This window comes from Spodoptera frugiperda, chromosome 11 (assembly GCF_023101765.2).
Source record: "Spodoptera frugiperda isolate SF20-4 chromosome 11, AGI-APGP_CSIRO_Sfru_2.0, whole genome shotgun sequence".
Classification (NCBI taxonomy): Eukaryota; Metazoa; Arthropoda; class Insecta; order Lepidoptera; family Noctuidae; genus Spodoptera; species Spodoptera frugiperda.
Genome location: NC_064222.1, coordinates 3,830,422 through 3,855,155, shown reverse-complemented (window position 1 = coordinate 3,855,155; position 24,734 = coordinate 3,830,422). Strand labels below are relative to the sequence as shown.

At 35.3% G+C, this 24,734-nt stretch overlaps 1 protein-coding gene across 1 annotated transcript in view; it reads right to left on the bottom strand.

The window, feature by feature from the left end:
* Window positions 1-24,734, bottom strand: part of LOC118274780 (tetratricopeptide repeat protein 28) — a 76,876-nt gene that overhangs the window by 29,595 nt on the left and 22,547 nt on the right. The window contains exons 3-6 of the mRNA XM_050696770.1: window positions 11,716-11,885; window positions 10,550-10,653; window positions 5,959-6,161; window positions 1,204-1,301 (exon numbers count right to left, since the gene is read on the bottom strand). Coding sequence (XP_050552727.1) covers window positions 1,204-1,301; window positions 5,959-6,161; window positions 10,550-10,653; window positions 11,716-11,885 — 575 coding nt within the window. The remainder of the gene's footprint in view (window positions 1-1,203; window positions 1,302-5,958; window positions 6,162-10,549; window positions 10,654-11,715; window positions 11,886-24,734) is intronic.

The following is a 24,734-nucleotide window of genomic DNA, read 5'->3' as shown; positions in this document are numbered from 1 at the left end:
TATGGCTAATTTAAAGAACATGTCTGAGTTAAAGACATTGTTTATCTCCAAAATGGAAAAGGCGAAACAATTTGAAGTATGTTCGTGAAAAACCGATCAGCGATAAATAATAGGTTTCTTTTAAGAGCAACGGAAACGACACATATCTGGTGACACAGGACAGGACTAGTCGCCGCCTAATATTGCACTGAAATTGAAAGTACATGTCGAACAACCGTCGTAAAAGGCAGTTGCGTCGTCGCGCCGCCTCAGAATAGACGTACATCTTCCGAATAAGGCGCTTAAGTTACTCGTAAAAATGTTAATAGGTACAACTTAACTAGTTTATAGAAATATGTTGATTGGCAACAGTCTACGAGAGCTAGGTTACCCAGCACTTTCGTTACTCCTAGTTTAAAGCCAGGAGATGCTGTTTTGTTTTTATGGAAAATCTCCTTTTAAAGGCGCTAATGGTGTTTTCATACGGGTTGGAAATGAAGATGGCTCTTATTTTGTAGTAACAGTTTCACTTTGTTGCAACTTTTAAGGTTGTAGACGCCAATATTTAACTGCGTTTTTTATTACTAAATTTCGGGAATCTAAATTAGATTCGGTGTAACTTATGGCTATAGTCTCACTTCTTATTAAATAGGACTAATAACCTAATTAGTGAAATAGGAATCTACAAGGCTTTATCAAATTATAAACTAAGAACTAATATGTAACGTAAGATATCAAGAAAAGTCTACGTAACCGTATCCATAAACCGACATAAGTTTTGTATTTTTTGAGGCGCTCCATTAGTCATCGACTTAAAACTTGATTTACTTGTGCACATTAATTTCTGGAGCTTAAAAACGTACATTATCTTCTGTTTTATTGCGCAAACAATAAAACTGTTCGAGCTTGAATACTTGAGGGCGTTTATAATCGGGTAAGTAATGAAAGGTTCATTGTCGTCACAGAGGTCGTAGAGCTTAGGGACCTTAAAATCAAATACAGTTCAAGTTAAGATGGATCTTTCCGACTATTTCCGATTACTTCTAAATCTTCTTTCATGTAGGTCATTTACCTATTGAGAAAGGAATATACCTATTACTTCTTTCATCACATTACTATCAATTTCTAGAAGTAGATTACACCCAGGCTTCCACAGTTTCTACAAATAACAACTCCTTTACACCATCAATCTGCTATTTAATTATTATCACTAAGACTACTTACCGTAGTTTGAGAGAGCATGATCCAATCCTCAGCGCTGCTTCTAATACAGTAACCGCCGCTTGGTATTGTCCAGCTGCCAGCAACTCTTGACCGACCACCTGTAGGCAAAAATATTTCATTTAAGGCTTTCTAGTCTAGAAAAAACCGAAATTGTGGGAATTTTTGTCATGTCCATTTTTCTCCCTATTGGGAGGACCCAGAATCATTATAGCACATTATTATTTTACGACTATTAACGAGGTGTCGTAACCTTTGTTACCTGAAAATTAGATTCTAATCTCTACCAGAATTGATAAAGTCCATTCCGTGGAGCTTCTGAATAATAAACTGACTCCGGCTCAGATCGGTGCTCTTGATCTCACATTTGATGTCATTTACTTCTTAAGGCCGGTGTAATAATAAACTAATGTATGTACAAAAATGCGAATTTGAGTATCATTGGCGGGTACAAAAACCGCGACGAATTTTTAAGAACCCATTAAGCTTGCGGTTACGATGGCTGCAGGAACATTTAGCCCAATGATTTGTACTTAGCTGTCTGTATGAAGCAATATAATATCGTATCAAAAGAACACCCAAGAAGGGAGATCTGGATTAGGAACATTCCTCAGTTTAACAATAAAATTGCAGCTCCATGGTAAATGTAACGCCACTGTCGCTTTTTCGTAAGAGTAATTAATGGGTCCGCATTATATTAGAGATGAGTCTTTAGTCATCCAATGCTCGGGTGACAATGCTTTGCCCGAAAACTTATTGTCAACTACTGCACCGACATTGTCGAGGTTGCCTCATATTAGAAAATATAGACTGCAGCCATCAAGATCTAGTTTTATGTAGTACCTATGGGCATTCAATTGGAATTCTCGTTTATTTGACATTTTAACTCCGCTCAGCACTTACTAAAACATCCTAATAATTTTCATCGTTTTATGGCGAGATTAGGAAAGCGTTTGACTTGTTAATGTCCAACAAAGTAGATAATCGAGTGCCGACACTATTTCATTATCACAGTGTTTAAATCGCTTCAATTACGGGTTTCAGTTCAATTCGGTACATTGTATGCGCGACGCGGCGGCCATTTTGTGGTAGTGCGACGCCATTTCGGCCATTCACGTCTGGGCTGCCGATCAACTGTCGCGCAGATTGTATGTAAATTCACGGGGGTCGGTCGCGTATTTATGGGCCTTTGATCACTCAGCCCCATTGTCTGAGAGTTAAATGCGCCGAAAAATGTTCAGATGTCGTCCGCCTGCACGCCAGCGGAATGTATGCAAATAGTCCGCTCGCTCGCTCTGTGTATGGGGTGCTTAATATTGCCAACATCGACGAGTCCTAAATGTGCCATTATTTGTATAATGATACGATTGTATTGGGGTAATGTGGTTTTCTTTTAATATGTCACTTAGTGTATACGTGCGAATCGTGTTAATGTTTTAGTCTCATTCACGACTGAAGTTAATCTTTAGGTGACTTTGTTGTTACCACTTTTGGAAAGGGTAATCACTGCCTTCGTTTAAAGTGTGCCAAACGTGTGGTTTGTGAAATAGTGTTGGATTTATTTGTGTTCGTGATTTTTGTGTGTTCTTATTCTTATAAACATGTTCAGAAAGTACGAAATGAAAACGTCCTCTATAGGTCAGTGTTTTATGTAAATCTTGGCTCCTGTCCTCATGTCTCCGTCAGAGCTGAGACAACGACTGACAATGCACATATTTCCGGAGGTACCTTAATGGATCGCATTATTTTGGGTTCGAGACTTGGAAAGCTGCAAGCTATCGGTACTATTTATTCTGTCGAGACAGGCATCCTTAGAGAAAAGGCATTTTATGGCGTATTTTTCTTAACGTTTGTAGTAAACCGACAAGAGACAATGCATTAATCTAACATTGTGAGAATTGTACAAATATTTAACAATATTTATTACTTGGTTGAAAAGATTTACAGAACAATATTTTTCTTATCGGCTTAATTTGGCATTGCCATTTTGGGTGCAATTATTTGTTTGCATCTAAAAAAGGTAACATACCATGATGTCTTTTTAGTGATGATATATTGGCTCATATATTACCTTCTTTATTAGGAGCCCATATAATGTTAACGGGAGAGACTAAAAGTAGCGGAAGACGACGTCTTAGCCGATTCCACATATTTATTTTCGCAATAATATCTTTTTATCTTCAATATCTAAACATTTTTATTTAACGTCTATGTTTATTGCCAGTATCTAAGTATTGTATAATATGAGTTCAAACCAACATGCCTTTGACAAGAATGAACAAAACATTTCCCTCTATCTCGGATTTACAAGATCTTAGCTGTTGCGCTTTCCACCACTACGTCCATTATAATTTGACAACTAAACCTAGCCAAATAAATGTTATAAGAGTATTCCTGCTTTTAAGTACATAAAGAAACCCAACATATAGTGAGAGGATTAACATTTACCCGAATTAAGTATGACTTCGCAACATTTTAACGCGTCTGCGTGGAGACGTACGTTTACATACAAAACGGTCCGTTTGCGTCAGTGCAACATGTAAACATGCATTTATTTGCGATAATCCTAAGTAATGCTCAAGTATACTTAAATTTACACAGTAATGCTAAGACGATACTCATGTTAACACGTTTAATCCTTTCAATTTTGCTATTCCCAGGCCAAGAGGAGTGAGCCTAGACTTTTGAAAGGCGACATTTAATTATACGGGATTTAAACTTTAGGCAAGATATTATTACATGATTATTAATACAATATACGTAATGTTTATGCATGGATAGGTCATCAGAAGCGCCATTTGTGAGTTGGAATAGTGACTCATACTTTATTCTTGTTGTTTTGAGTATAGTAGGGGTTAAAATAAGAGAAGTGGATCTGGTGAATGGGAAAATGTATTTTCTGATGTCACTAGTAAATATGTATTACTATACTAATAATTTATCACATGATGCTAATGTATGTTTGATAAGTAAACTATTTTGGCTTTTGGACAACGATTCTTCAATTTCTTAACATAGCAATTTCTAATAGAATGGTAGACGATGGTACAAGTGCAATAAACACCATATACATACATAGTTTCTATTTTAACAGATATTTAACGCCGGCCATGTTATTTAGGCGTCGAGTGAAACGCGACTGAGCCGTGGGAATTTGTGTTTTGCCGTCTCAAACACATGCCACCATTGTAGGTATTTAATTCGGTCATTAACGTCTAATGGTGTAACAAAATTTTGGTTAAATGGCCTTATGCAATTCATGTAATTACCAGAAAAATGTGCGTTGGTATGTAAGGTTCTGTGTGAAAGTACTCTTACTTCATTTACGCAACAATACACACATAGAGACAAGATTTCTGATAGAGATTTTTAAGTACACTGTTACAATTTTTTTAAAAAAACTAACGATGGAGTTTCTTCCTCGTTCTTCTCCATTCGAAGCTACACTTTGGAATGAGCATCTAGCTTCACTGACAGACAGACTGACGGACAATTCAATTGTTTCAAAAGTGCTTTTTAAGGATTAATTGTAATAAATGCTTTGACTTTGACTTCACCAAAATTTGACTTCTAATTAGGACATAATAATAGTTATGTATGTATAACCTATAGGTAACTAATGGGTAATCGAAATAGGCAGCACTTCTTTTCGATTCTGTTTAAATGTAATAAGAATAGCTTGAAGTGCTTGTTACCACAAGTTTAGATAAGCAAAAACTAACCCAGTGGTCTTGTGCAAGCAACACTCAACTTTATGGCAATAAAATAATTTAACGATCGTTCGGACATTTAAGCAGATAAAGATTTATGTAAGAAATCGTGATTTTAAACTAATATCTAGAGAAATGTAGTATAGTAGGTAATCCACTTTCTTGGATAGGTCTGTGAAGTTTGTTGAAAAACGAGAGCTTTCACAATAGGTATTAGAACTATTAGATATGAAATACCCTTTAACAAATCAATCAAAGGCTTTATCAAATAATGCTACACGTCATTTCCTTCTCAGAAATGTAGGCAACAACCATCAAGATATTGCACCCAATTAAAATTATATGTAATTTTTATTTGATCAAACTCACCTACAGTTGGTTTATATTATACCTATATTATGCTTATATGTAGGACCTCATACCCAAATAAGACAGTCCATTAAATATACGTAAAATGAATGCGAGGGTGCAACACGAAGATTCGTGTATCACTGGCAGCCTCAACACTATTCTTACAACATTATTAACATAATGCCATCGCGATAACGAATGAAATTGCATTCGGCTTATTTAGAAGGGCTCCCGACTTGCGAACCTGCATTTAGGTACCTACTTGGTTCTTTTAATTATGCCTGCTCGTCTTCATTGCTTAAACTTTAACATTATAAGTTGTTGATGAGGTTGTGAAATACTTCTTTGAAGGACATTTATATTTTTGTTTGTTTGTTAAATTGAGTCATCAATATGGTTGTTGGATAGAGGCGTTTGATGAGTGAGGCTGCAATGCGAATGACTTCGTACATCATACCTCAAAAAGATCTAAAAATGATTTTTGATCTACTTATTTTGGACATTTTTTTTTTAACCGATGGCTAAAACGAGAATTATTGTTTTCCGCTACCTCTAAATAGTTGGGTCATTATAACATCACATCTCTCGCTCACACTTATGCCAATTGTGCGGGATAGTCACATTATTTTGACGTAACAGTTCGCACGTTTGTAATGGCCCAACTATAGACTAAAATCAATGAAATTAAATATCTTACCGATATTAAAACAAACGGCGATTGATCCAGCTTCATAGCTTCCAGTTGTCTGAAAGTAGGCTCCAGGGTTGTCCGTAGTGGTGATTTCAGGGAGGCCTCGACCAGGGCTGCCAATAACTGCCTTGAAGATGGCTCCACTCCCAACCCTGAACTGAAGGCTGCAAGCGCTTCGCCATGTCGACCCAAACATTGTAATGCCACCCCTGGAAAAGGAATAAAAGGTTAATAAAAACAAAATAGAATGCATATTCACTAAACGTTAATTTTCCAATTTTTGTCAAATAATGTTAGTTTAAACTATGGGAAAATAAATTTTCTTGTTTATAATTGTTTTCTATATGATTCCATTCAATATCATTTTCGAGTTTTTAATAAATTATGTAGATAAACCAAACTATATCGTCTTTTATGATTATGTGGACATAGTAGCTATCCACTATCTTAGCTAGCTAGCTAGCTAGCTAGCTTTATAAATACGACCATAAACAACTAATAGTGTAAAATTTAGTCTGCAGTAACACTTTATATTGTTTCTTTTTCCTTTTCTACAGAGTATCTTTGCAAATAACAGTACAGCCATGTCTCTAATTACTTCACCGACGTTCTTCGACATTCTCACACCAGCAATTACATAGCAAACAATAGGATTACTCAATAAATTGATTGGCAATTACTTAGGTACCGCTTTCTTTTTGATACTCAACTTTAACTGCAAAGATGATCCGTTGGGTGAGTGAGATTTACTTACTATTTCGTCTACAATCAATATGAACAGGGCTTTATCTCAATTAAAGAGAAATCTGGTACAGTCGTAGGAAACTTTAGAATACATTAAAGTAATAACAAGTGTAAATCATTCAGCAACAGCTATCGTAAATATAGTATTGGAAAAGTAGCGAAATTGTCATAATTAAACTTTATTACATGGGTAGTGACTGGACGCGAAGAACTGAATATCGAGCACAGTGGCTTGGTATTGGAGAGATCTATGTCCAACGGTGGATAGAAACGGGCTAATAATGATTATATGGATTTAATTTCACAAAACAATGCTTGGTTATGAACTTAGGAAGAAAAGTTTGAATAGAAATTTGTGTTTTACTACCAAGTCTCTAATACTATATGTATAGACATATAGTATTGAAACAAATTACTGAATGTAGGTACCTATATATTTTTTATTAAACGACAACCTCAGGGGTGAATGTGGCAGGAATTTCTAATTACATTGGTATAGAGACAAGGTGATCTATCCACTAAAGCTCAATAGCAACCTCTTTAGTATTATGCCTGTATTGGTAAATTAAGGAAATGGTAACACACGCGTATAAGATCGAAATATAGTCATACATATAGACGTACATATGTAGGTACGCGAACAATATAATTTCAAGTGTCACTAATGACTGAATGAATGAAGAAAACTCCAACATCGTACGTCGTAATTGCTTCAATGACAATTTACACATGTATTAAACATTTAATTGGTCAATTTATGTGTAGTATGTCGTTACTTGTCTACATCGGTCACGCTTCCATAGTTAGAAATTGATTGACTATATTAATCATTCGAGCATATTGATTAGCAAGGAGTAATTTGTATTTACATGCAATACTTGTCTTTGTTGGATTAGAATTTTCCAGATTGTTTTCTTCCTGGCATACAATATGCATACTGAAGAACCATTGCGTTATTTTTAAAATAATTAAGTGACCTATCAGTTTATTTCGGTGTTATTTCTCCATATTTGCCAGCTAGGAAATGGCAAATTCACTTAGGTTTTTAAAGATTACGAGTAAAAGTGTTATCCAAAAAATGATTGTAGTTTTCTTCAAATCACAGAAGAGTTTCCAGAAGTTAAAAGAACGCGGTATTCGCAGTTTGAATTCAAAAACGGTTGGTCATTTAAAACAGTTATTTAGCCACAAGCCATTAAACTCTAAAAATACACAAATAACTATCTAATCTACAACCGAATATTACCAGTTGATTGCTTACTATTTACGTCATACCGTTTAGAAGGTCATTAACAGCCAGTTGGTAATTAGGTGTGTTGTTACGCACGTACCTACATAACATACATAAGTATGATGTATGTGTTCACGAAATACCAAGCTAAATACCTGTGGAGGGAAGGGTTTTATTCAACTGATGATTAATTTGACTGACAGTGATGATAAAGAAGTCTGTTTTTTAACGTTGCCCCACACTAGGCTTTTCTCCTGTATCGTGGGTGCGTTTACAAACATCCAAGTTCACATGTACATGGCACCCAGACCCGCAACTACAATTTGTGCGGGAATCGAACCAGAAACACTTTACACGTTACAGTATCCAGTTATCAAGCCATCACGCCAACCGAGCAGTCATAAGCCAAAGTAAGTAATAGATAGAACAACTTTAGAAAAGGGTATTTTTTACCAGCTATTTCGCAGATGGTTTAAATAAGTGGCATAGTCGTCTGGTTAGATTAAAATAAAACTTTTAATGCCTTTGATAAATATTGACACATGCGATAAAGAAAGAAAGAAATCAGATCTGGGGTAATGAATGTGACCGTGTATCGCAGAACCATATAAAAATATCCTGAACTGAGAGGTGAGGAATTTTAAACTTAAAACTCACAAGACTAACAAATCGAACCAGTAATGATACATACAGTTAATAATATTAAAGAGAGCTTCATAAACAAACTCACACGGCACATATAGTCGACAAAATTTATGAGTACTTATTCGCAACTATGTATTGCTTTGTGGCTCTATCGCGGCAGGGGACCGAATGTATCGATGTTCGCAAAAATAAAACGAAAAAATAAACGTACTTAAGAAAACATTAATGAGTAAGGTATTTGGTCATAAAATAAATTGTCTGTGGCCAATAAAAGCTTACATTAAGGTACTATCGCTATCATTTTACCACTACGCGGCTTATTTGAGTCAAAAGTAAAAATGTGGCTATTTGACCACATAAATAATATAAATAATAAACAATCACATAACTTTTTATAGTACCTACTTAGTAGAGTGGCAGATACCCAAAGCTTAAATTAAAGCGATTGTTTTTAATATTTGACCTCGTAAATTACTGAACAGATTTTGATTAAATTTCACTTCGATAGTTGGGCCATGAGACTTAGAATTGTTTTTTATTAAAGACAAAGACATAATCGAAACTGGGATCCAAAGTAAGATTACAAATTAAATAAACAGTGTTACAGTCGTGTGAAAGTGATAGCTATAGAAAATAAAAAAAAAAACCCGCTGTAATCTCACGCAACAGTCGTAACAATGTGTGCACTGCGCATGTCACGCTTATGCAAAAACTGTGTTAATATGCATTAGAGGCGCACAATGCATACTTTATCACGACCAAACGAATGATTTACGGGTAGGAAGCTACGGTACACGGTTTCTATACGAAATAACGTGGCTAATAAAGTACACGAAGTAATGAATATTCACAAATTAATGTTGATTACTTCGACTAAGACTTTTTGCTAGTGTTGTAACACCTAATTTGATGCTTTAGTAATGTTGTTTCAGAAAAGGCATCGTGTGTCTCTTTGTCGGTCTAATAATTCTAAGTATTTGTGTTTTGTGATAGGTTCAACGTAAAAGTAAGTAACTATTGATATTTTCTGATGATGTTGACAACCTAATTATGAACAAAAAATGTCTGTCTGGACTTGGACAGACTGATTGTTAGATAGACAAGAAAAAATTGTGAAAACGAAAATATACAGTTAGTTAGTAATCTAAGTCTTTTTAATGTGCTAAAATAGTTTAAAAATATCAAAACAAAAAAATTTGATGCTTTTTAGGCAGAAAATAAGTCAGAAAATGTCATCACAAATTTTAAGATAATTATGTAATTTCATAACGAGACAAACCAAGACGTTGTCCTTATTGCATACAGTAGGTAATATCAGTTTCCCTAGTAGCAAACACACTTAATTTTAGCGACACTAAAGTAGATACACGAAGCTTAATACTTGGTTTTAGTTAAAGTCCATAATTATAAATTACTCGTCCGTAAGCTTTGTCATTAAAAACAGCTAATGGACGGTTCAACGGTAAAAGGGATAATCAGAGTCCTTAATAAAGGACGTTACGTTACTTAAACCTTAAAATGCGTTTATTTACTAGGAAATGATATTATTGCATGTTGTTATGTAAGTATTATGGACCAAACTAATGACTATTAATGCACTGTTTACATTCCACGGTTTTTAATGACGAGATTAGTAAATGCTAATGCATATAGGCTGTTTTGTTGGGTTATGTAGATATTGGGGTCTGTCCGATTTTTATTTTTTCAACGTCTTAATTGATGAAATATTTACAAGTTAATTAACTTGATGTTTCTTCATTTCAAGTCCAAGAGGTTCACCCCCTATTATATGGGACTTATAACACAAATGGTGAAAAGTGGGTGGAACATTGGTGGAACATTATATAGCGGCATTACGTGCTGTAATGTGCATCTATACGGTACCTATCCTACTACCTATAGGGGATAAAAAGTGTGACGTTTCGTACGTGTACTTAATTTTAACGAATGTTTAAACTATAAAATAAATAATTTTACCTTGTCTGTAGTAAGCTTTTGGCCAATTGGGGCAGAGTTCTCGTGCTCTCGTCGCATCTTGTAGAGCTGCTGCAAACTGACCCTGTTTCAGTCTTGCTGCCGACCTGCAGGGAAAAAGCGGTATTAGAATGTAAGATCGTCACTTAAGACTTTACAGCTAGTTTTAGTGAAGACTCTTACAATTTTCAGAGAAATGGACATACATACCTACAGTGACATATATAGCAAAATCCAAATTAAAAAATTATGTAGTATTATAAAAAAGTACTTTTGAAAGTAAAAGTATACCTAATTGAAGACCCATACATTTTTTAGAGATAAGGATATAGGTACATACAGTGACAAATAGCAGAATCCAAATTAAACAATTAGGTAGTATAAAAAGTCTTTAAAAGTCTTTAAACTTTTGAAAGTCTAAATATGTATAATAAAAGTCAATGGTAATCAAACGGACAATATTACTATTTTAATATTTAAAAGTGATGTTATTCTGTAATTTCAAAGCCATGTTCACCGTAAAATGTAGATCACAATCACAATCATGCACAATAATTTAATAATTTCTCCTAATTATGTAGACGCGTGACTAATGTAATGGTACTGCCGACTAATAATATTTGCTAGTATGTGATCAGCACCGTTCACTGTTCTATATGGCGTCTACTGTAATTATGGAAAAAGTAAGTAATCTAAGTTATGTCTGGTATTTAAAAATACGTGTACTGGATATTTAATGAGTAGTCGATTTTCTGATCTACATTTTTTTTAAACGTTGCCTCACAACTAGGATTATTTCCTGTGTCGTGGGTGCATTTACAAACATACAAGTTCATATACACATGACACCCAAACCCGAAACAACAATTTGTGGATCACACAAAGAGTTGCTCCGTGCGGGAATAGAACCCGCCATACTTTGCGCGGCAGCCGGTCGCCCAGACACTGCACCAACCGTGCAGTTAATTTGCAGTATAAGTACTGCTTATTCAAGTTCTTTAAAAGGCTTTTTCTTATTTGTTTCATCAAACAAGAAAAATGTTTGAAAATCTTTACCCCAATAATGGAAACCATTGGGAGATAACGTCCCATAGTCGCTAAACAAAAATATTGGCCTTAATTCTACTCTCTCACGCAGGAGTAATGTTCTAAATTATTCTAAGTCTTACCGATTACTATAAAGTATATGGTTGGCAGGGTCCAAGGTTAGGGCATCAGTGTAGAGAGCGACGGCGGTGGCGAAGTCTCCAGCTTGACATGCAGCATTCGAAGCTCGCACCTTTTCCACGAAGAGCGCCCGGGACGCCGCCCCGAGGGAAGCAGAGCCTGTTGGCTCCACCTGCGGAAGAAAATAAGAAAGTTAGTGTTTTTGTTGATTAAGGAAAGAAAATCTACACACACAACCTCACGCCTTTTATCCCGAAGGTGTAGGCAGAGGTGCACATTATATTCCAGACTCCGTGCTACTACTGAGAAATTTTCGAAAATCCGAAAAAAGCCCAGCAATACTTTGCTCGATCCGGGAATCGAACCCGAGACCTCTTAGCCGGCAGTCACCCTTGCGATCACTCGACCAACGAGGCAGAAAGAAAATCTAATATCAGTAAAATTAAAGTTTTAGAAAAGTTACATTATTGAAACTGGTTGTTGTTAGTTAGATTGATATATTTCGTACGTAGGTAATATTTGCGTTAAGTAAGAAAATAACTAACTTTACCGAGCAGACTTTGCGTAAAGTATACGGATTCCGTGACTTACAAAACCGTATTTAGGTTAGAAAACAATTTTCTCTACCTCGTAGGCCCAGACTGACATGTGAGCGGCCACGAACTTTCTAAGTGAAAATTACAGTAATTGACTGAATCACAAGGTACAACACAAGTATGTAGCCTACTAATTTCTTACTGCCCTTTTGCATCATTATATGAAAGTGACCTTGAAAGAAATTGTTTTAAAGAAAATCCAATTTGAAGATTACACGAATGAATGAATTATATGTATAGAAACAAAAACATTCTTTATAAGTATCTGAACGAATCTCGTTATTGAAATTAGGATCATACTAATTGTAACTAGTTGAGAACACACACCAATCAGCTGCAACCCAGCTAATGGACTATGGAATGACAGGATCCAAAGAGCTGAAAATTAAGTTCAAACATCGTGCTAAAATCTAAAGGTACAGTAAGTAGACATAAGTCAGATGATTCTGATGATAAACCACTATCCCAACTAACCACGCTAGTTTTTAAAGACATCCCGTTTAACACGTAGCGTGAGAGGCAATAAAGAATTGTTACAAATTACAAGGAACGCAAGTAACTCAGTCGATATCGTAATTTAAAACCTGAAAACTTTAACCATTGATTCGTAACCACATTACTTTTTACAACCGCATCATAATAACGCCCTTTTCCAATTTCCTTTGCCTTACTTCGGTCTTCGGGTGTTTTCGTAAACACTCGGCGATCATCGGGTGTTCGTATGTACTTTAGTTGTTTCGTAAACTGTTTGTAATTGTGAGCAATAACATGAATATGTTTTCGCAATGTTTGACAACTTGATATTATATCCGAAAGGTTTCAAGACTTGCAACTGTTCTTTTTAAGGCTTATTTAATGTTGTAAGTGAAAGTTATTATTGTTGAAAGTTAATTATACTAGGCGATCAGATTTACAGAAGAAATGTTTCGTAATTAGCGAGTGACCCCAGTAGTGTCGTGACACGTTTGTATGATTTAAAATCATGAACCATGCGACACCAAGTATTTGTTACAATTTTTTTAAACGTATTTTAAGCTGAAACTTTGTGTAGAGATTCTATTCAACCTGTATTCTTAAGTGCTTCTTGATGTATATGGGTATTTTGTTACACGCTGTATAAGAATGACATTTAAATTATTAACGAAATATACATGGTTGACGATCGAAGAAGCTAAGAGAATTCAAACTTTAATGTAAAAAGTTAAAGTTCCTTTTGATGTGTATATTTTGTTCGCTGTTATATTACTTTCCTAATTATTTATCTTGATTTATTGAGTAAAGGATATAAATTGTGCTATCTAATTATTTTCCTGAACGATTTCCTATCAATATCACGCTGTGTGGCAGTATTTTAAGCACTTAATATTACATTGTAACATACACCGTAATACCGTAATACTACTTACTTGGATAAATTTAATAGGACATTAATTAACTAACAATAATTATGGACTCTTAAAATACAAAGTTTACTTTCATCGTAATTGGTCACTTCATCATAATATTTTATTGGCATGTTAATGTAAATATGTATTAAAGCCTTATATTGCACTAGCGGTTTTGATTGCGATTACAGTAGTGTAGCTTATATCACTATCCAGCTTCCAATGCAATTTATCCTCCTATCTTCCGCACTTTGAGTCATTTAATGATTACTTAAACTATTCCTTAGTAACGATTTGTTCGGAAAACAATTACTAAGGATTGGGTTGAGAAACCATTAAACGACTCTGAGTACGAAAGTTAATCGTATATGCCTACTCATTTTAACTATTTTTTGTTCTTAGGACTTCTTTCGTAGCGACTGAGAGAAGAAAAAGAAAGGATAAGCTCCTGATTTATGCGAGACACAGAGAGATAAATTATTTTAACACATTTTTCATACGAAATTAGGTTAACAAACATTTACAGATAAAAGGGCTTTAGTAACTTGTGATATTTTCCCTAGTAAGTCACAGTTTACGTAAAATAATATGTAATTAACGTTACGCATGCATGTATTTCGAAGGGATTCCAATTAATCGATTCGTACGTGACTTTTAATGTACGTTATCGATATAAAATTCGATTCCTTAGCCGTTCTCGATGGATATTAAAGCTTACAATCGATGTGGGTTGTAAAGTTTTCGATATTAATTGGTTTTGAACTTAATTACTTGTTGAATTAATGTTTTTATAGGCCAGTTTGAATGTCGGACGCGAGGACTGCCCTCATGTCATGCATAGGTTTGGATCTACTATCGACGGATGGTTTTATTACGTCGCCTTAAATTTTAACTTGATAAAGAATAGCATTTGAAGATAAGTGGGTTCTAAAGTTAAGTAAAAGCTTTGGGAATAATAAAAACCACAAAGTTATTGCCTTTAACTGTATTTTATTACTTTGAGGGATAAAAATAAAAGCTGCTTCAATTTGTCGCTGAGATGAGGGAGTTTTTCTAGCTAGACTATAATCTTATAGATCTCAAGTTGACCAGATTCATATTAAAATCTTCCAAAAATATAAAAAAGCTATGATAAGGAATCTATCTTCTTAAGTTATGCCAGTATTGTTATATTAGCCAGCTGTCAGCCTTAACAAAGCCTGAATAAAAAAGGCTCAGCAAGATAGCAACCGAAAAATAAGTTATTAGCTTATTAGTAAATCATCTCACATTTTTAATATGACAATAAAAAACAAACACTAGCACACGTCTCAATCGTTTTCGTCACATTTCTAAGAAACAAAGCTATGGAAACCGTTTCATAAATATTTAAGAGTCAAAATATTTGTGTTAGCTAACAAAAGCATAAAGGATTCGACGGTGCCGACGCAATAATAGTAAAAAACGACAAATGACAAACTGCTACTGAATTCCTAAACCCTTCGTCTAAGATAGTAACGTTAGTAAGTGTTAGAGGGCGGCACTGGACGTGTTCCGTATATAAAAGACTTTAAAGGAACTTTAGAAAAGCTATATCTTCTGGGTAATTTGTTTAAATTGACTTAAGATTGTGTTTAAACTTACAGAGAATAATTGTATTTTCTTTCGTATCAGGGTAATAAAAGAAAATAATAATAAGATATCGACATCAGTGCCTTCCATGTAGTGAGCCTTTGACCCTGGTCTTTAAAAATAACTCCGTTGACTTTTTATTTATCGTATACAATAGCAAAAGCATTCTTAATTAACAATTGTGTTTTAAGCACAAATAAACAACGTGGCGGAATTAAACGAAGGCTTGAAATATTCATTGGTCCACGCAGCATACACAGCGCAGAGATCCCTAAAAATAAAGTATTTTAAATTTGAAACGGGCGAGGAGGCGTGAGGCGCGATCGCCACCTGCGCTATCTATCCGACCGCATCGGAAGCGAGAGTATTTTTTTCTCACGGACCGCATTCTCTTACCTTACCGTGAAACAACCAGCCATTGATCTTCCCCTCCTGTACCTTATACATAGCTGCACCACACATTCTTTAACTAAACTCCAGATTAAGTTACACAGTAATGTATTTCGTACTGTTTCAAAGCGCCGATTTAATACATTTTCGTGTGTTGTGTATTGCAGGCGGGCGGAGAAGGCGCCCTTTTACCTATGGCCGGGTCCTCAGATACTCTACACACTCGTGAACGTGATCTTTGTGCTGTAACAATGACGAATTGACTAAAAAGGGCATTGTTTAATGATGGTACCAATGTCTATACAGAGACCCGTTTTGGGATATGTGCGGTGGGAAGATGGGAAATACGTGAACTAAACATTCTGGAAAAAGTATCATTTTAAGTTAAAACATAGAGATTGCAACAAAGGTTAGCCAAGGTTACAAGGATCGTTCGTTGATCTTACCGAATGGGATAAGTACCATTAAGAGGAGAAGGAACAACGCCTGGACCATTGGAATTATATAAACTACATTTCTGTATACCGCGAACGATGTAACTGTGATGATAGCTGACTTAAATATCTCCAAATATGGGAAAGTCTATGTTGAACAGAACCTACGATTCCCGGAAAACATGTTGCATTCCTTTTCCGGGTCTCTAAGCTGTGTGTTCAGCAAATATTGAACGGCGATACGCCCATTCTGCGTTGTAAGTTCAAAAATTATCATTTCATTTTCATAGCGGCGACATTCGATAAGTTTACCATAAACGGTAAGTTTACCATCATTACGAACGTTTATCAATGCGCTCCCGTGTCGTATAGCGGGCGCATGCGCATCCACCGGTAATGATCGCCGATTGTTTCGGCCATCTTGAAATATGAGCGACGTAATCGAGCCTTATTCGCTTTATTAAAATTTCGTTTAAAGAGGCGCCTGATAACCGTTCGCTGGACGGATTGGGTAATTATTTTTTCTTGAAACGACCTTTCATTTATCTTGTAACGTTACTTTTTTAAATGAAAAGATGCGGACCGCCCCACGACGCTTAGTGCACGTCATATCGGAAGAATTTTTAATATCGGCGTAGTTAATTAAAGTGTGTTTAAACATTATCCGTCGATTTATCAAAATGTAATTGCGAGTAGAAAATGCACAGCATGTAATGTAAATACATGGTCGGACCGACCGTTCGTAATGAACATTAATAATGAGAACTCTTATCCTTTGAAATTTGCATTCTCCCATGTATAATGTCGCGGGCGTCCGTGATTACAATTTTTCATTTAAGTAATCCTTTATCTGATGGCCATGTCATATTCCTGATTAATGTAGACAGACGTATCTGGGCAGGGGACACGTACCTACTTATATTTCATACAACACAGAAACGATATTACAGATAAGTATCATCTTAGAAATGCAAAAACAGACAATCTAAAGCAACAATTTAAAGAGAAATGGCGTTTAGTTTGCAACAGAAACCAAAACATGTTTAGAGGAAGATTTAAGTACATTTCACGCGAACGCACCCGCCGGCTCTGTTAGTTTGCATGTCATTTCAATACCTATACATTTATAATTTATATAAATAAATCCATCATTTCTCGGTATAACGACTCACGAACATTTATCATAGACACAAAATGTGTTCTGTGAAATCATTTGAAATTCAACGGGCGACTATAACTTCCTATTTTATGGGTCCGGGATAGATGCGTGGTCACATTTGAACTGTACGAACGGAATTACATGTAAAACCATGTAGATATATGACATAGTCGCATGTATGATGAGGGGCTTGTGGCTGAAGCTGGTCTGATACGACCCGTTGATGGGCAGCAGTCTTGCATAGACTATCCATACTTGAACATGAATATTTATAACAATCGTTACGAGTAATCGTTGATCACTTGGACTGAGATAATCTCTTCTTTAAAATTTTTAATAATCTACTCGTGTACTATTATTGTAATTATTATCCAAGAACATTAAGATAGTAGCATAGTAGAATTTAATGAATTTAAAAATAAGTTGGCGTGATTTTTTTAAACAAAAGTATTGAGTTGTAGACGTAAATCTTAGGTTAGCAATCAAATCTTTTCGTATATTTATATGCATAAGTAGGTAAGTAATATTAAAAAAAAACAAAAGGCAACATGAAAAGACCACATCTTGTGCATTGTATATGTAGTAGGTGGGTTACTATAAGTGCACTATACTATCAATGTTTCCTTTCTACCATTCTCAGGCCATTGAGAATCACAACATGCTGTTGTGCAAACGCTAATTCGCTTTCAATGTAACTTGCACTTTTGATGGCAATAGATGAATACTGTGATGAAAATCATGTGTGTTGTAAACAGTTTATGGCTTGTTGCTTGTAGCTTGTGCTCTAAACCTAAATAAAAGCCATAAAGTTAGGAACCTGTCATATTATTTTCTACATCTGTACCTACATAAAAATATTTGAAAACAGATTTTTAATTTATTTATGCCATTTTAATAAATCGTTTTACACAAACAATGTTGTACTAATTCTTCCAGAAAGCAACGTTAGGGATGAAATTTATTTTAATGGGATTATGTGACATTCATGAATATTCTCTGAAAGTCTTAAAGACAAAACAATAAAAAGAAAAGGATTTTTATAAGCGGTTACCACAACAAAGCATTTGTAATCACGGCACTGCTGACTCCGTCACGTTTTATCGTTCCTACGTGATAGGACAGGCCCATCGTCAGGTGCTGTCAGCCTAGTTGTGAGAAAAAACATGACAATGTACGCGACATCAGATAAAGACACATCTTCCTTAAAATCTCAAAGATTTCTTCGCAATTACCCTGTTACAATACTTCGCAAGATACGAATGCAACAATTTCAAAAGACTCAAATGTCTGGACTCAGACCCTGCCAGGTATAAGGGGTTACAAAAAAGATGTCGGCCATTCTTTGTCTATTTTTTCCCGCCTATTTTCATTGTGGAGCCCGGGATAATTACGAGAGTTTTACCTGTTCCGAATAAAACAATTAACGTGTGTTGTGCCGAGACAAATCACACAATAATTTGGGACCGGATTCGGGTAATTTTTTGATGGTTTAGTCGAAAGTTTTTGTGTGTTTCTTTACACACATTCATACATTTTATGGGAATCAATCTTTGAATCAACTCGCCCGTGTTCCGCTCGTGAAGCATTCGTTGTGGCCAGTGCCTAAATTAATTACGAATAATGACACATTGCGTGTAGTTTCCATTGTTTGTTTTGGAAAAAAGTTAACTTTTTTAATGAAATACAATTCAAGCCTGAGGGTGACAGTTCATTATTGAAAAAAAAGCTTCGCATGCATTTGACTTCCGCGCATCTGTTCAGTTTGGCCCGAAGGCGTGGGTCCCATCACGACTTCCATACTTATTTGTGTAACCCGACCGAGAAGGGAGACTGGTTGTCTTATAAGGCCGGGGCGAGTTCGACTGAGTTTTCTGTTTTATTGGGTTATTGTTGTGAAATCGCACAGAAACGCGGCGGATTCCTTGCATTCCTCAACAATTACTATTTCGTGAGTGACCCCGCACTCCCGCCAAATGTCCGAGGACTGGTCTCGCCGACGATCGTCTGACCTTTTACTCTTCAATCCTGGTGGATTAATTGGTATGTTCGGGAAATTTTATCCTTGAGATAACAGCAGGTTTGTAAAATGAAAAGTTTAAACGCATGATATGCATACAAAACATTTAAATGCGTGATACAAAACTATGAACGTGCACTGCACAGGCTATTTAATTTTCCAACATCAAAAGCCGCAGGTACATTTAAGTAACACTATAAATATCTGATTGCATAAAGAATCGAAGCGTATAAGCCGTCGCTACAATAATTCAATGGCAATTAGTTTTAATAATTCCGGTTAACCATACGATTTAACTCAGAAAATTACTCAATAAAGTATTCAATACCATAATGACCACGATTGTCGGCCATAATGGTAATAACCATGCGTAGATATTTCCCATTGTATTCTGTTTTAGGTAACATTTAAATATTTCCATATTGACTCAACAGGCTTAATAATGTACTGCGCGTAGCCACTGTGGGCAATCTTATGTATTTTTATTACGAAAATCGATTGTGTTCATTTTATTGTTTTTGCAGTTGGCCAGTTTCATTGAACCCTGATTGTGGATCGGAATTAGCTTAGAGTTGCAGGCGCGCTGTATTTGTATCTGTAAATATTATTGGGAGTGACAGAAAGATACTATTAACGATTTTCATTAAAAAATAATATAAAAGTGTTCAGGCTGATGGTGATGAAGATAACGACGATATCAAATCATTTAATGATTATAATTTGCGATCATTCAGCTTTTATTTCAGTTTCGAACCTTTTATCACTCAGAGTAATTAAAAGGAACTTAATGGAAATAACCGCAAAAGTTTCCGTTCATATGTGACGCCTGATTTTTAAAGCACGATTAAAATAAATCGGTTTTCAAGCACACAGACATGCATTTCAACGTGTTACAGTAATCGATTCAGTTACTCTGGCGTGCGTTAAGTCTAGCGCGAAAAATTGCAGGAATTCCTTGTGCTAAGAATTCTCCGCGAATATTTCAAATCATCTAACTAAATAGGATGTTATTCTATGTGTACGCATGCCAGACATCCCAGGAAAATTACTTTCGTATACTAGTTTTTGTTCCGGCACGCGTTCACTGTGAGTGGAATGCGCTCGTGACGATCGATTTCGCGCGCAATCTTCGTCCTCCATCTTGTTTTTGCTGTCAAAATAATAGCCTTAAGCGCATCCCGTTGCACGCTACTGTCTCCGCAGCATGTGATGTCACAGATACTTATTCTACTGAACGAGTTTGGTTTTTATTGCGTATGCGTACCTACATCAAATTAACATTAGATACTTAATCAACTCAGAGGCAACATAAAACAACATCAATGCCCCTATTCTCTTACAACTAATAAACAGTTTGATGTCGATTCGCGCAACGAATTTGTTTTTTCTTATATTTAATTATATTCAAGCTGTTATTACGAGGAACATTATCACGGATTAAGAGTACTCTTTTATTTTTTGAGCCCTCGCAAACCTGCCAATGTGGGCGTGGTAGACAACCTGAGTTTTATAGCTGACCAGTCTTATTTAGCCTCTGCGCCACACAGCACTTAATGAAAAAATGTGAAGTGTATAGTATTTTGGGGTCTCCTTTCAACGGTTGGATAATGATTCGCGAAAAAAAAACACGCATGATGTTGATCATATCAAAGAGTTTGAAAAATTACATTATTTCGGAGCTGTTGGAGTGTAATCGTCTGCAGTGGATATTAAACTTTACTAACTTATAATAATAATCGCTGTGCAAAGATTATCCTGGATATTAGCTAGGGCCGTACTTGGAACAAATTTTGAAACTACTAATTTTTTTTTTACAGATTTTCAAAGGCTTGAGAAAAAGTAAATTATTCACAGAATATTTATGTTTAGTGTCCACAATAAAGTTGGTGAGCTGTTTTTGTCCTTTTTATTTGAAATACTTGTCTCATAATGTTTACGAAGTGTTATACGAGGTGACTTCTCATCGACGAAGGCTGTGGGCTAATTTAATTGAGGTAATAAATTGGGATCCAAGAACAAAAACGATGTAGAAGATTTTATCGTTCCACTTAATTTTCTACAAATGTTTGGTAAAGCCGTATGTGGGTGTATACTTTTGAATGAGATATTTTGTGGGATTATTTTTATATACGAGCCTTGTTGACTTTTATTTTACAATTTACAAAAATTACAAAGTGGGTATGTAATCTTTATTAATCATCTAGAGCGCTGGTAACAATATAATGAAAACCTTATATCGCATCCGGTGACTTCGCTACTTTATAACCGGCTTTATCAGTTGTTATTTTATATTTAAACATAAACATTAATGGAAATCTTTTTTATTGCCTCACGCACTAAAGTATGGACGGTATCAGCTGTGTAGGCTTAGACCACCGAGTCGTTGAACATACACTTTTAAATAATTACCAATATGCAAGTCAATTAATAGTCACCTTCATGGCCATTAAAGTGCATCTAAGAAACTAATAAAGATATGAAATGCATTTAGTAGAAGATATATCAGGCTTAAGTTGCTACGTAATTTTACAAGATTATGAAATTTAAAAAAAAACTTTTTTGAAAGATTTATTTTATTGGGCGATGCTTTAAATCGTAAAACGGTTATAAATGCTTTAGGAACTATAAAGAGTCACCTTATATCAGTTTTTATTGTGTCTGCTCGGGTGTATTTAAATATTAGGTGAAGGTGAAGTATATAAGTATAAATTAATGTGGTTTCTTAATCAACTCTTGATTTCATACAGTTTCTGTAGTATATGAAATACAGGAGAAAAGTTCTTAATAATTTATAGTTAGTTCAATGCATCCAAGTCCGTCCCATCTCGAACATCGGAGGGTGTGCGCTAGTGCAGGGTAGACTTAATTAGTTCTTAGACGCGCAAGAATGTGGCACGGAGTGAGCCTGCGCCGACGATGTTATCCAGAAATTAGCCAGGGACCAAATTAGCCGGCTGTGTACTGTGTAGTACCGAGTAATAAACAGTTTTTAGATACAGCCTGCCCGCGATCCAATTGTACAAGCTATTACGGGCTGGGTACAGGCAGAATAGGAGGTAATGGTAGGCTTATGGGCCCTAATGGGTTTGGTGGCCACTTTTTTAGGGCAGGTTTTAGAAGACAAGCTTGAAGGAGTGGTTAGAAAGCCCTCTGGTAGGTTTGTAGTTATTAGAGTTTATTACTAATTTCTAAAGTTTTACTTAAATTATGTTTTGTCCATAAAATATTAATCGAGTGAGTTTAGCATTAAAATTGTTGCTGTTATGTGTGCTTACCAAACTTAATTGATTTATTTCATGCACTTCTAGATTAACGTTATATTTGAAACGTAAGGCGAGCACAAATACCGACCAACATTTTAGTCTTACCGATTTTAACAGGCTTGTGGAAGTAAGTTACCCAAGTATTGCTACATATTAAAAGTTCTATTAGCTTCTTTTTCCCACATTACAATGTCATAAGTATCAACAAGACATTATCTTTAGAATTTACCATAACTAGACGATCCACTTATATTTTATCTTCTAGTAAATAAACTTGATAGGTGCTATGAAAATATCGACTCAAGTTATCATATCCTAGCATATTCATAAAGAGAGTACGGTTTTTAACATTATGTTCGTAAATTTAAAAATATATTTAACTAGCGACCCGCTCCAGCTTCGCATGGGTGCAATAGTGTTATATTATGCATGTATTGTATTATACATATAAACCTACCTCTTGAATCACTCTATCTATTAAAAATACCGCATCAAAATCCGTTGCGTAGTTTTTAAGATTCAACCTTACTTTAGCAAATAGGGTCAGAAAAAGCGACTTTGTTTTATACTATGTAGTGATTGTACAAGATACATTTTGCATGCATTGTTTTAAGAATATTAATATAAAAACCTTAATAAAAGGACAGAGGAAATACAAATTGCGATTGCATTCTTGACGTCTCGCAGTGATATTATATATTAGTAAATAGTAAGCTTTTGCCCGCGACTTCGTTCGCGTGGAATAGTGACTTCCGGCAAATTTTTGGTTTTAACCACATAGTTCCCGATCTCGCGGGATCTCTTCAAAAATGAGATGTGGAAGAACTTCCAGGGAACTCGTCAAAAATCAACATAATGAGCTCTGCATTTGAATTTAATAGATGTATACTCACTTAGGGCATTGAAAAAATAGTTTAAAAACGGACTTGAACTAAAGAAATATTATAATCTTTCCGAACTTAAGATGAAAACTAACTTAAAACTAAAGAAAGCTATATATTATAACAATAAAAAAAAAGAAATTATATTACAACCTATCATGCTGCAAACTAAATAATTTAAAAGAAACGACGAAATTAATCTAATTAATTTATAAATTAGACTTACAATTTTATTAAACCATGGTACGGTTTAATAGCAGAAAGACCGTTCTGTGGTCGCGGTGCCCACAAAGGCCGGCTTTCGATTCCCGACGCTTCACACAATAATGTGGCCAGGTAGAAACAAAAATTGGAACGAATTTTAGGGTTTTTTGATGAGACCCTTTTGACAGACAAAGGTTCTTTACAATTATAGACGTAGGTTTAATTTTTTAGTGTATTCTGTTCAAACGTTGTTTTGTTTTATGTTAGGAACCGAAGAAAACGTGGCAAATCATGACGTGGAAATGTAACAAGAAATACATGTTTATGGCCATAATTTACACAGCTCTTAATAAAAAGATAACACTTTGATATAGTTAATTGGTTATCGTAGTTAAACGACTACGAATTTCTCTGAAGGAAAGTGTACACAACGTCTTATATATTGCATCCTCGAATACAAGTCGTAGTAGAGAAGATGTTTGTACAGACAGCACTTTTCAAATTTTATTATATGTATATCAGCAATACCAGGGGCGTTCTAAATCCGTCAAATGTTGTTAAGCATATGCATTCATTTATGATTGACAGTCTCCGGATCGAGCCGTTTCTGAGATTAGCGCGCACAGACGAACATGACAAACAGAATAAGTCCCAAGGACAGGTTGTGATTACTGCCTTATACATACATTACAAGAAAAAGGTAAACCTACGATTACATAGAAAACCTTTATAGGTAAGCAGATAGGCAATAGAAAGTTAATACCAGCACACATGTTTATATGTAAGGGCTAAGATAATGGAGAGAGCTCACTAAGTACCGTCTAACCGGGAAAGACGTGACTAAACAGTAATGTTTGCATCTACTAATTAATTTAACCAACCGGTCAAGCGTGAATCGGGCCCCGATAGCTAAAGTTCCCATACACCGCGTCGTATTTAAATAGCAAACAAGAATATTGACCTACTGTTTTAATTAAACTTTGTGTGGCGTGAGATTATGGTTTAATTGATTTTTTGGTTTGTTGTTTTTGTGATGGTTTTATGTTTATATCGCAAATATCAATATTTCGATGGACATATC